This window comes from Patagioenas fasciata, chromosome 18 (assembly GCF_037038585.1).
Source record: "Patagioenas fasciata isolate bPatFas1 chromosome 18, bPatFas1.hap1, whole genome shotgun sequence".
In the NCBI taxonomy this organism is placed as follows: domain Eukaryota; kingdom Metazoa; phylum Chordata; class Aves; order Columbiformes; family Columbidae; genus Patagioenas; species Patagioenas fasciata.
In genome coordinates this window covers 1,484,790-1,498,584 of record NC_092537.1, presented here as the reverse complement: position 1 = coordinate 1,498,584, position 13,795 = coordinate 1,484,790, and the positions used below count along the sequence as shown (strand labels likewise).

The 13,795-nt window shown below is 51.0% G+C and overlaps 1 protein-coding gene across 1 annotated transcript in view; it reads right to left on the bottom strand.

Annotated features, from left to right (window-relative positions):
* Positions 1–13,795, bottom strand: part of LOC136109393 (uncharacterized) — a 163,436-nt gene that overhangs the window by 82,003 nt on the left and 67,638 nt on the right. Inside the window, exon 6 of the mRNA XM_071816696.1 lies at positions 3,805–3,923. Within this exon, the coding sequence (XP_071672797.1) occupies positions 3,805–3,923 (119 nt within the window). The remainder of the gene's footprint in view (positions 1–3,804; positions 3,924–13,795) is intronic.

The window sequence follows — 13,795 nt, the reverse complement described above, 5'->3', positions numbered from 1 at the left end:
GCAGTATCTTGTCATTAGTATGCAGAACACATCGCCTTAATGTCTGCTCATTTGTTCTCAGCCCACTCGGCTCTATAAATCTCCACAAAAGGGCAAGGCAGGGCTGCGGGGGGACGGCAGGGCCAGGGGGATGGGAACCACCTCCTGTCCCGCTTCCAGCCCCACGGGCGCACCACCCAGAGCAACGCGGGCTCCACGTCAGCTCCGTCCTTCCTTCCACGCGGGATCCACCAGAGCCCGTTTGAGGACCGGGCAGCTGGGAACTGCCCACACTTGCCTACTGGAGCAGAGGAAAATGGAATAAAACTGGTATTTCTGTGGTTTGGGGAGGATGCTGCCTTGACGGTAGCATCAGGATCAGCACCAACATCTCCCTGTCCTTCGGCACCCCGATCCAAAGGCAGATGTGACCTCCCTCCCATGCCGCAGCCCCACAGGTTGCGAGAAGCAGCAGCTCTGATTTACTGCCCCACGTAATCCTGCAGAAAGTAGCTGCATCACTTCATGCTTTGCACTGCACAAAACTCTTTTCTGCACAGGGAAACATAAGCCACCCTTATCTGTCATCAGCCTTGTTGGGATCTCCCCCGCATGTCTGAAGGAAGCAAACCAGGATTTATTGTCCCTGCTCATGGCAGGGGGGTTGGACTAGATGAGCTTTGAAGGTCCCTTCAAGCCAAACTGTTCTGTGATTCCCTGCCTTTCAGCAGACGCTGCAGGGAGGGCTCTGCGCTCTCCCCTGCCAACGAGCAGGAAACAAAGGTGTGGGATCCACTCTTGACATGGGAACGATCCACAACAGCCCTGATTAAAAACACGCCCCAAACCGAAAACCAATTATCTGCTTAAAAGAAAGCAAAGAGACTTCCCTTCCCAGCTGGCCCTTCAGCCTGGGATTGGCGGTGGGGAAGCTTCAGCGTGATGTTGTGAAATAGAAAAGCAGCTTAAGAGCCACCGGAGCAGAGGCTGGGCTGGCTCAAGGGTTGACCTGTCCCACCTCCGCTGGCACATCTCCTTGCCAGCTCTGCAATCTGGAGATTATCTCACAGACGAGCAGATTTCCTGGTCAGAAAGGTGAGGCCGACAACCAGCTCAACCTCCGATTCCCCCTCAGCTCAGCGCCCGCTCATCTCCAGCGCAAACGTCGCCAGTGAGCTACAGCCACCGCTAAGTCAGGAGGACAAACCTCCCGAGATGACCGCATGGCCAGCGAACGCTTAGCACAGCAGCCCGTTATTCATTCAAAAGGCAAGATTTTAATTCAGACCATGCACTCGGTCTCATCACACAAGGTCTGTTGAGCAACCACCAGGCTCTGCAGAGAGCTGGAGCAGCTGCTCCCCAAGCCAGCGTGCTCTTCACCCCAAAAACCAGCCCATCCACACCACACTCCTCCTCTCCTGCTGTTGGGAGGGACGCCAGGCCAGTTCAGGAGATATCGCATCTCTCTTCGGTTTTTGCCAGACTGAGCAAACTCTGAGTTAATGCAGATACAGGAAAAAGGCAAAACCAAAGCCATGTTCCCTGGTACTCTTCTGCACGCAGGCACTTGGAAAACCTGAGCTTGGGAAATCATAGTTTTCCTAGCATGCACCAAGACAGTCAAAGCTATGTGCTCTTCTAGATTCCAAACACTTAATTCTTCCTTTTTAAATAATTAAGTTTACAGACCCACCAAGTTCACACATTTTGGAATTCTTTCAAACATTTGAGCATAGATGAGGTGTGGAGCTTGGGGAACACACGAGCACCTCAGCTCTGCAACAGCCTCCAAAATAAGACACGTCCTGGAATGGCATATTGAAGGGCAGAGTCTAAGCTGAAGAATAAGATTTGAACTGCAACTCAACGCTATAGATGACTTGCAAATTTAAGGTGGCGTAATCCTGCTCCCTGGCTACCAGGGTGCCTTCAGATTTCCTTTTTAAGCAGCTGAATCAGCACGTTGCATCGGTTCCCACAGCCTGAACTGCGGGTCAGCAACAGAGCTCGAATCAGCGCAGCGTTTACACAGCGCTGTTCTGGATCAGGGTGGAAGGGCGAAGCTTGAGAACATTCCTGATGTCAGAAGCAGTCAGGAGACACTAGAAGGTTCCACGGAGACAGCAAAAAGCGGTGATGAAACAACTAGAGATTTTGCATCTCATTACACTGGAGGGCTTCCCTTGAAAACCTTGTGGCCCGGTGGCGTTCAACACATTCTTGTGCACCAGTGAGATTCTATTTGAGATCCCTTGAAGCTCCACTGGTGGCAAGGCAGGTGACCTCTCTTACCTGAGGTGGGAAACCAGCACATCCGCCTCTGATGCATCTCTCAGATATGCCAACTTGTTAGGTGACAATTGACATGCAATAAATCTGGGGTTTAACTCAGTTAATTACCAGTATTGCATTCATGAGTAATACGATAGCATTTAAGGTGTGGCAGATTTTCCATTACAGAGCCCTGGTTGCACGAGTTCCATGAGAAGCGTTTGCTGCTGGATGCGGCTTAGACGGAGCTCAGCCACACTCCAGCCTGGGCTTTCTAACCCCAGAGCACCCCTCAGACCCCGACAGCCTCCACCTTCTGCAGGATAACGCTCCGGATCACCCCAATATTCACTAATGAACTAATTCCATGCCTCTCCAAGCCTTCCCTTTCTACAACACTACAGCACTTGCGTCAATATTGGCAATATCAGATGGATTGGACGGTACTATGCCTAGAAAAATAAGGAAGGAAATCATGCAAACCAGCCAAAAAAGACTTAAGAAAAATGAAGTTTTTAGTGGTTCGGTTCAATGCAGCAGCAAACCGGAGGGTCTGGTAAAGGGAAAAACAGCCCCAGTGGGGGAAACTCTAGAAGAGAGGACAGCGTGGCTTATGAGAACGCTTCTCTGATCCAACAGCAGACTCAGAACAACCTCTGTAACCCAGACCCCGCACAACACCTTGTATTTTCAATGGAGCAGAACCCACCGACACAAACCTGTTCCTCCTCTGAAGGGGCTGCTTTTCCAAAATACCTTTTGCAGAGGCAGGTTTAGTGGAACCTGCACCGAGGCTCAGTACAGGGAAGTTCTTTCTCAACAAAAAGCTAGAGGAAAAAAACCCATATACCCAAAAACGTCCATGAGGATTTTACACAAACACCCAAGCGGCACAAGGAACAACGGGAAAGCCCCACAGCCCTTGCCCTGGAGCCCAAGCTCAGCTCCCCGGTCCAGCCCAAGGTCAAGGGGATGGGAACAGCAGCAGAGCAGCCCTGGTCCTACAAGAAGAGCAGCAGCACCTGGGACTCCAGGTGTGAACAGCCAGGGTCAGAGAAAGGCCTGACCTGTCCCCAAGGAGCCCCCAGCTGCTCCCAGCACAGTCCAAAAACCCCATTTTCAGCCCAATCTGGAAACACTTCTGAGTTTCTGAGAGCTCCACAGGTAGGAGCATGACACAGCTGGCAGCTCTTTATTCATCACATTTGGGCCCTTCACCTCCAGGACAACTCGGTGCAGCCACTACCATGCAAATTTAGTCTGGGCTGCCTGAAACCAGGCAGGTTCCTATTTCCTAAAAGAGGAGCCCAACACATCGCTACCCATGCACCCAGCCCCAGGCTCCTCCTTGCCCCCACTGCTTTCCAGCTGACAGCTTTCAGTCACAAAAAAGGGGAAAAAACAATAACAATAATTTAAAAAATCCCTGCAGATTCTCGTTTTCCTCCTGTAGTCTCAAGTCATTGTTTTGCAGTACAAGTATTTCAACTCTCGCTGTACCAGGGAACAGGATTAGACAGGTCACTGCGGAATCAGATTACAGACTTTTACCTTTTTAACTTTTCTTCTCAGCACGTAGGCTGGAGAACTGACACCCGGCGAGGGACGAGGCCCGACGTCACCCACGCCGCCATGTGCCAAGTCATTGGAAGCTCTCACCATTCCAGAGCCTAAAACAAAACAGAACCAAAAACGGATGGGTTAAAATTAAAGGCTGTGGAAGGTGAGAATTTTATCCAACCTGTGCAACAAAGGGAGTAAAAATATGAAAAAGCATCCTAGATTTGTGTCATAAGGGGCTTAATGTTCCTTGCAATTCAGAATGGCATTGCGTGAGTTCTATGGGTTTGGTGGTGCAAATTTGCTTCTACCGTGGCATTCGCTCAGCCAGGGAGGGTGCCCGTCCGGCCTCAGGCTCTCGTCTCATTTCTCCAGGTTCCAGCATCCTGCAGTGTCCGCACCCAGCCCAGCAACAAGGACTGAACCACGTACAAGAAAACAGTCCCAGGCCTCATTGGAGACACTGAGAAACGGAGGACGCGAAGAGCCCGTTCCAAAGGATAATCATTTGTTGTGTCCGAATTAGAGCTATTAACGCCCATTACAATGTTTTGTGATAACACCAGGTGGCTTGTGTTCACCTTCTCTACTGCAAACTGGAAACAAAGCTGTGTGTCCCCACACCACCTGCACAGGAGCATCACACAAATTAGTTAACATATGCTTGAAACATCTTAAGTATTATTGTTCAAAACACCTATTTAAACTGAAGCTTTTAACTGTAGTTACCACCACTCCTGCTATATATTCGCCATTAATATGAACAACATATCTTTTTCCCCCATGAGATGCAGAAGTTACTGAATTTATTATAACTAGACTCGAAAATGATTTGCCCAAATTTACACGAGACGCCTATGGAAGGGAACAACACAAAGTCCTTTTCCAAAGAAGTAGACCAGAACCCTAATCAATGAACCATCCTTCCTCTATTAATCCCTTTTCCTTGTTCACCAATTACCTATACATTTATTAACCACGTTACCCACCACTTCTTGGTAGAGCACCAAGAAGACTCCAGCCAGTCATGGACTCAAAGGCAGGCAAGGATGTGATGTGAAACAACATCCGTGAAATGCCCAAGACTCAAGTGTTCAAATCACAAGAATAATTCTAGATGACCCTGAACTACCTCTAGCAAATACCAAGAAGCCAAAACGTAAAATTCAATATCCCTTTTCTCTGTTGCATGGTGTTGCTCATGAGGAACAGCAGAGCATCCAGAGTGCAGGGGCTACAAGCTCCAGGGAAAACACCCTCAGAGACCAAAATCAGGGCAGATTTCCCTCAAACAACACCAACGTCCAATGTCAATCCAGGGTCTAATCCCCGGGACACGTGGTGTGATGGTATTTGTTGCAAAACTTCTGAAGAAAGCTCCGACATATGATTTCAGCTCTGAGTCATCCCCGTTTGACCAGCTCAGTCCTTCCCAGTCAGAGGGTAACAAACTGATGCGAGCTGCACACACACACACAAAACAGTCACTAAGCTCCCTCCCGCACTGAGGGAACCATGAGCCAAAATCTGCATTTCTTTAGTAGCATTTTTACAGTAGGTGCAACGTACACACACAGAGTTGGTGATGGCTCCATCCCATTCAAACGGGAGAAGCCTGAAGCATCAATCCCCAGAGCATCGGGGCTCTGCAGAGCTCGAGCCCACTTCAGACATTCCAGCATCTCCCACTACGGCCCAGAACATCTTTGTTAATAAAGTTCCCAAGATAAAGACTAATGCAATCCTTTTCACAGGCTTCTGCTGGGTAATTACAAGCCTATCACTTCGGAGTTAATTACACACAGCTAAAGACGTTATTACTTGTATATGGAAAAAAAACATCGTACTGGAAACAAGTTCCTTCTGCCCGTAGCTGGCTGATAGGTAAATATTTCCAGAGGAGAGGAAAGGTGGGAAGTCTCCGTTTAAGCGGCGAGGATGCTGTTGTGCAACACTTCTGGAAAAGGGATCAAACATCTCAGAGGCAAAGCACCACCTGAACCAGGAGACCTCAGACTTGGCTGTTTGCGTTTTTACGCTCCTGTGTGAGTTTGCAGGCAAAGCCAGCAGGGACGACCTCGGAAATAAACCCGTGGTGCTCCGCTGTGCCAGCCCCGAGGAGCAGAGCCAGGCAGGTCCCAGCATCACTGTCCCTAGAGCTTTGGGCACTGGGGTGTCCCAAACGGTCACCTGAAGGCAATCAGTGGAAAAACTGATTTTTTGCTTAACGGTAACAGGCAATGGGAGCATGCACAGCGAGTTATCAGGCAGTATCAACCCTCGGCCTCTGTTAATCTTCACTTCATTTTCGACCGATAAACAAAGAGATACCATCACATGAATCCTATGAGCAGCCCACCCTGTTCTTGTTTCACAAGGGTGGGCAGCACCTGCACCCACAAGTTCCTGAAGGCAGAAAGTCTCCAAGCAGCACATTTACTACATGAACCCAAAAAGGGCACGAGGAACATCATTTCCAGTCACCGCTCTGTTATTTTAAGCGGATAATTCTGGACAAGGAAACACGAGAAGCAGAAGCTCTGCAGGGCTGCAATGATTAATAAATGCCAAACAGATGCACAACCACCCTCTGCGGGATGATGTACGCGACAGGCCAGGGCAAACCCCAGCGAACGCGTTTCCAGGCTCAGCGCCCGAGGCTGGAACAGGTAACAACAGAGGCGGGGGGGAAAACACGCTATTATAAAAAGCAACTGTTGGAGAAAACACTGAAAACAAGCAGGTGAGAAAAGTGACAGTGCAGTTAAACAACGGAGGTGGGGAAAGTCGCTGGAGATGCTGTCGGGAGGCTGGGAAGGGCCAATAATGGTCCAACGTGGTGATTTGGCTCCAGGATGGACCCGCAGCCTCCCTGGGCGCTGCTTTTCCAAGAGCTGCCGTGGCCAGGAGGGCTCGGCTCAGCAGTAAATTGGGAGCTCACACCACGGTGGCAACGGGTCCTTCAGCAAGCTGCTCCCTCTCATTAAAGACTCCAAGAGATGGGGAATTTACTCCCCTCCTGCTCACGGGCTGATCCAGCATTTAATTAAAGCTCCAAATAAAGCCCACAGATGCTGTATTTTCCAGTGTTGAGGTGGCTGTTTGCAGCCCTGGGTGTCTCTGTGTCTCCCAGGGTTGGGAGTGTTCACGTATCAAACGCCTTCTTGGAAAGATGCATCACCTCATCCCCTACCACTCACCCCGTTCAGGTGCTGCTTCTATACTGAGTCAATCCTCCAAATATTTGCCATCAATACATCAGGTATGTAAATTGGTACGTAAGTTCTGGGGCCTTGTACCCAATTAAAGACTTAGTCTCCGGCTTTGTAGCCAAGACAAAAGAGCCAAGGAGGAGCCGTCCCCAGACTCCAGTTCACGGTTGGTCCCTGCTACACGAAAAGTCACCTTGTTCCAATAATTCCTACTGGAAATCAGAGCTGCTCCCTACACGCAGCCCAAATTTCGGCACTTCGAGCCGGTCCTGAGGGACGGCAGAGTCGGTTGGTCCATCCACCACCATGGCCGCGGGTCTGACCCAAGGCTCTCCCTCCATCGCCTCATCTCTCTGGCAGGGAAAAGCTTCTTCAGCAGCTCGGGGACATTTCTGCCCCTGCCTGCCCACCCCAGGGCAGGAATGCAGCCTGGGCAGTCCCGTGTGTGCATGGAAACGGCTGCTCCGCTATCAAACGCACAACTGAAACCATTTTCAAGACACTTGCTGGCCCTCCACACCCATCCTGCAGTGCAGGAGGCCAATAATTATTTACTCAGCAATATATTAAATAAAGAGTCAAAAAAAAAAAAAAAGAAGCGCTTTTAGGACAAGCAGAACTACTTATCGTTTCCTTCAATCTAGGGCTGGGTTGCTGAGAGTCATTCGCCTACAGGTGATTGACAGCGGAGTTTTATGATGAAATACTGTTCGCGAAAACATCTTGCCTAAAAATGGCACCACCAGAGCGAACAAATTCCATCAGCTAATCTGACGTTGCCACCCACAAAACACATTGCTCATGGATACAGATGTGCAAGCCCCGAGATGCAGCATCGGCGGCGGGATGGGGGAGAAGCCGATTTCACTGATGTTCTCCAAAATCCCGCACCTTCGCAATGAGGAAAACCAAACACCCGTTTTAATGCAATTTGCCCTTTGAGAGTCGGGGATCGCACCACGAATTCCAACACCCAGACCAGCACCGTTTGGTCTGCTCTGTTTCTCAAGCACCTTCCCATGCCCCGGCCACCAGCCCTCCCGGTGCCGCTGGCACCAGACAAGATCGAACATGCTGTTTCCTCTTTGGAACGTGTTAGGACTCCAACAGGCACTTCTTTGCAGAATGCCTTTATTAAACTTCCCAAGACAACACTAACACAAATTCACAGAGGTGTTTACTCATTTCTCAGGTGGAAAACTAACATTAAATGTATTTTGCAACCTGTGCTGGCAGGAGGGAGGCAATACTGCTGTTCTGCGGGGAAACAGGGATCAAGGGATCATCCCTCTCCGCATTGCGGTGCACTGCTGAAGTCTAATATCACATCCTATTTTTAAGGCAGAAGCCCAAGAACGTTTCAAAACTTACCCTCGTTTCAGAAAGCAGCACAAAGGGGCATCCTTGAAATTAATGGCGCACTCAGATTACAGTTTAAGAGATTATTTGAGAAGGCTCAGATAACAGCAGGTCAGTAAAACACTCTCTAGCCCAAGCAAAGTGCTCCATAAGCTCAACCTTGCTACACGCAACATTCCCTACATTTCATATCATCCTCTTTGCTCTTTAAAAAGCCCCCTGAATATTCAGGAGCCCCACCAGACGAGGCAGAGCTTATCAAAGACATGGTGCAGGGAAGGCGATTAAACCAGCTCGGTTGTTCTCTGCGCCTCGGGCTGGCGTTGGGAGCAAACCCCATACATGCACACACAGAAGAAGGCAATAGCCCATAATATGCAGCACCCCCATGCTTCTTAGCGGCTTTTACCTAAACGTTGCCAGGGTGACGTGTACATAAGTCCATCCTTGCTCTGAACCGCAATCACCAGCTTGACAGAAAACACCAGACTGGGATCGGGGGGCAGGTAAGGGTGGGAGGAGCAGAACGGAGCCCCCTGTTTGTTAAAAGACAAATACGTTTGTCTTTTAAAGGGAGAATTTCTTCAAACGTGATTCACAACATCAAACCCTTGGGAGGTGAGGAATCACCCCGGGGGGCACCAGCAGGGACCTTAACCCCAATGAGATGTGGGGCTCGGAGCCTTCTGCTAGGAGAAAGGTTTGTGGGGTGGAATTACTACCCACAAAGAACAAGCACCCGCCAGCTGCTAAAGGAGCAACAGACCCTGTACTGTGAATGGGATGAGTTTGGGGCAAGGCTCAAAGAAAACTTGGCTGTGCTCCTCGAGGTTTAGAAGATGCTGGAGTTAACAGCACTAACCCAGCCTGTGGACTCCGGCACGCTGAGCTCCCCGTACATCGCACAAACCTCCTCACACCTCGGCATCCGAGCAAGGACAGCAGGTCTGAGCTGTGCAGACCCCTCCAACCCCCCCGGACAACCTGCCCCGCTTTGCAGTGACCCTGGCTGGAGGACGCGGATTGAGGGACCCCACAAGGGCAGCCCCACGCCTCCAGGATTCTCTCAAGCGGTTTTGTTGAAACCGGCAACCTAATTAGAAAAAAAAAAAAGTCCTCTGGTACGATTTCGGAAGAAACATTATTTCCAAGTTAATGAGAAAAGTATTTTAATTACAGTATTTAACAAGTTATGACTATGCCAAAATGTTCTCCTGGGAAGGCTGCGCATATTTTCCCTGAACTTCAAGCAAGGGAGAGCGGAAGAGGGAAGAGGGGAGAAAACACAGGAGGAAAACCGCAGAGAGGAAGACAAGCAGCAAAAAAAGGCTTTTGTAAAAGCAACAGCAAACTTTCCAAGCCCTGATTGCTGATGTAAAACGAAGATGGATGAGGTAACAGCGTTTTGGTGGCTCTGGAACACAAACCCCTCGAGCTCGGAGCACAAGTGTGATGGGAGCGGCTGAGGGACCTGGGGGTTCAGCTGGAGAACAGGAGCTGAGGGGAGACCTTCTGATCTCTGAACTGCCTGAAAGGAGCTTGGAGCCAAGGGGGTCGGGCTCTGCTCCCCAGGAACAAGCGCCAGGAGCAGAGGAAACGGCCTCAAGTTGCCCAGGGGAGGTTGAGGTTGGATCTGGGAACAATTTCTTCCCCAAAGGGCTGTGGGGCATTGGAACAGGCTGCCCAGGGCAGTGCTGGAGTCACCAGCCCTGGAGGGTTGGACAGATGGACATGAGGTTCTCAGGACATGGGGCAATGCCAGGGGTGGGTAATGGATGGACTCAATCTTGAGGGTCTTTTCCAACCAACAGGATTCTATGGCCGCTAGCAGAGCCACAGGGATGCTGGCACAGGGCGGCTCTGCACCCAATGGCAGATGCTGCCCAGCACCGTCCTCCCGCAGGTCCCTCCCATGGACCCGGGCAAAGAACACGCTTTCTCCAGGTTCTCACCACACCGTCAATCCCACAGACACGTGGGTGCTCTGCGAACCACTCAACGGCTGCCAAAAACCAAGGGGTCGGAAGCTTTTCCTTTCAAGGCAGCTGATGGGGGTGATATTTGTTTTCTCTGCACGGCTCAACAGAAACATAAATTTCCTCATCAAAGCTGCAGACAGAAGTAAGCGGTGGCTCCTGTCGGCTCAGGTTTCTTTGCTGGTGCGGTTCCTCTAAAGCAGCCAGGTCTCTCTCCCTTCTGGGGACACTTCGGACTTGCTCAGTGACCAGAAATGCCACCGGACACCACAAAACCAGCAACCGTTTTCAGGTGGGGAGCGTGATACACGGAATTGCCATATCTGGCAGATGATTCATTGATCCACAAGATCTCATGACAGGTTCTCAGGTCTTTATTATTCCTGAATCACATCTGCTCATAAATACCAGAGGGTTTTTCACACCTAGTAACATTACAGCAAACAGCCAAACGAGGACTCATTTCGGCCGCCTTAGAAAAATATTTCCTCCTCTTTTTGGCTTTTAGAGGATTACAGGAAGGAACCAGCAACAGAGGCTCCCCATCAAACGAATCATTCCATCTGTTGGGACTTCGGTTTCAGCTCCTCTTGAAGTAATTAACAGGTTAAATACTGAATGGGAGAAAGAAAAAGCGGACTAAAATAAAACCAGAGTCATTGTTTACTTCCCCGTGTTGGTTTTTAGATGATATCAAGCTCCTAACCAGGAACTCAAACAGCAGGGACTCACTTTGATAAAACATATCCTTCCTCCCTGCTCGGGCAGCAGCTCCTGCCGCTTCTGCTCCCCATTGCCCCACAATGGGACAAACTGGGATTTTCCAGTCACGCAGAGATGCCGAGCACCCCCCGGGCTGGCAGACCCCAGGACGGACCAACTGCACTTGGGAAATTGGTGGCTGCCGGCTCATTCACCGAGCTGAGACAACTCCCTTTTCTCCTCGCGAAGCCCAAAACCACCAGAGCTTGGGTAAAATTGGAGTTTGGAATAAGGGGGACAGACCCAGAACTGCCTCCAGGGGGGCACCTGGAGCCTGAGTTTTCAATGCATTTGATCAGAATAGTTGCAGAAAATGTGAAAGTCAACTTTCCAGCGAATCAAATATTTCTCCAGCCCTTACTTAAGGGTGAAGGCCCAGTAACAGCCCATAAAAATTTCTACCTCCATTTCTTTGCAGGAAGCAATAGAGTGATTTCTGCCAGGCATCCACCGCCTGGGGGAATAACAGCAGCGAGCCAGGCTGGGAAACGGAGCATTGCGGGTCACATCCATCCGACACGGCAACTCCACCCGTGGGCAGAGCCGGCTGCAAGCCCAGGGTCACCCCAACCTCCCAGACCTGCAGCCCCGACCTCCCGACCGAGACCCACCTCAAGGAACCCATCGCGATGACCGACGCCATCGACACAGGGCGAGCGCTGGCTGCGCGCTAAGCCACCTGTGTCACCTGCCAGTCCTCGGGAAGACACCGCTAACCACAGCTTCAAATTTCCTGAAACTGGAGATAATTGTTGGTTTTGGCCCAGCTCTGAAACGTGCCCAGCGCGCCAGGTTCAAAGGCTCCTTGGGAATGTGTGATTTAATAGGAGACAAAAAATCCTGACTCCAGCAAAACTCCAGGCCAGAAGGAGGCTTCAATACACTTCAACAAGCTGCATTATTGCTTTTTAATATTCCTCCTAAACCACCTTTCCCTCCTGCTCCAAACACCCGCTGCTGTTAGACCAGAGCGCTCATTAAGAACTGGGAGCTGTGATAACATGAAGCCATTGCTGCTCTTTGCGAAGTCGCACGTCACCCTGTGCCTGCACAGCCCTGCCCGGCTCCTTCCAGCTCCCACGCATGCCAGGCAAACCCTGAGTTTTAGAAACCAGCATCCATATGCAGGGAAAACCTTGGGAACGGGAGCGGGGCAGAACTTCAGCATCACTGAAGCCTCCCAGACAGAATCCAAATGCCCAAGGGACGGGGACCAGGTTACTCGAGTTTGGGGGTGTTTTTTCCCCTCTAAGTAGAGATGGAAAAAGCTTTGATTTTTTTAAGGAACCTCAAGGCCCCCAGCAATTGTACCACGCTGGGTACACGTGGTGACAAGCAAGATGCCCAATGCAGGTGGGTGCCCAAGCAGCAGAGCTTGAAGCCGTAATGTAAAATGAGCCTCAGAGTCGGCAGGAGCCAGGTCTGCCTCAAGCAGGGATTACAGCACAGCTCCAGCCTCTTCTTTTAATGCATTTTGTATTTACTGGGGAGCACGTCCCCGTTCTGCAGGCTGGGTAGGCACAACTCCCTGGGCAGCTGGACCTGGATGGGCTGGGATGAAGCAAGCACGGTGTTTCCCAGAAGAAAGGGGTTCATCCCACTGCATTGCGCAGAGCTCTCCTCATGGGACAGTGTCCGTTTCCACCCCTTCACTCACCCCATCCTGGCAAAATGGTGATTCTAAGCCTCCCTCTTCATTGCTGGCCATGATCCTGCTCTTGTTACGTGCTGCATCCAAGGAAAATATTTAGATGGCACTTTCCCCGGACAGGTTGCACATCCCCAGCAAGATCTGCAGGACATTTCCACCCCGGCAATGGACACGGAGGTACCGCCTGTGCCATCGCTACCAACACCATTTGCGGATGCAGCCCCCGGGAAGGTGGCCCAGGGACACAGAGCACGTCCCTTTGCCAGGACGGGGCTCCAGGGACGGCCTCAAGCTCCCTGCAAAAGCCCCAGAGCGCGAAGGAGTTAAAGCAGCCCCATTGCTGAGGGATTTCTCTGTAATCTGTACACATGTCATGGGGATCAGGGCTGTGGGTGGTAGTGCTAGCCTGTGGCAGTCGTTCAGGCCCATGGCCCAGCACCTGACTCCTTCAGAAAGCCCTCTTATCCCAGCGGTTTTCAAATTTAATTAAGAGGGACCTATGACAGGCTTAACGCCGCCGCTGTGCCAGCCCGAAAGCTCTCTCAGGAGCTCTGCACAAAGGCAGGAGGGAGCGGCGATGCAGCCCCAAGAGGAATCGCTTGGCCAGCACCAGGAGACCGGGAGGGTTTTGCAGAGTTTCGCCCAAACCACAAAGTGACAGCAGGGAGGAGAAGGGAAAAAGAGAAGGAAAAATGAAGGTGATGCTGAGAGCAAAGGGTCAGATTCTTTTCTGCAGAGGTAATAGTGGCACCAGAAGGAAATGCAGGTTAATAAAAAACGGGCTCTGCTAGTTAAAGTTTGCCAGCCCGAGAGTGCGGAGCGTTGGGGATGCAGCCGGGTCCTGCAGGGCAAAGCTGCGGGATCGCCCGCTTGGGGACAGAGGGACAGGGGCACACACGGTGCTCTCCTGGTGGGAACGCTGCTGGGTACCACAGCTCGGGTGCATCAGCCCTCAAGGACCGCGTTCATCCCTCCTCCCTCCGAAGTGCATCCATCCCGGGTGCTGCTCGGGAGGAGACAAC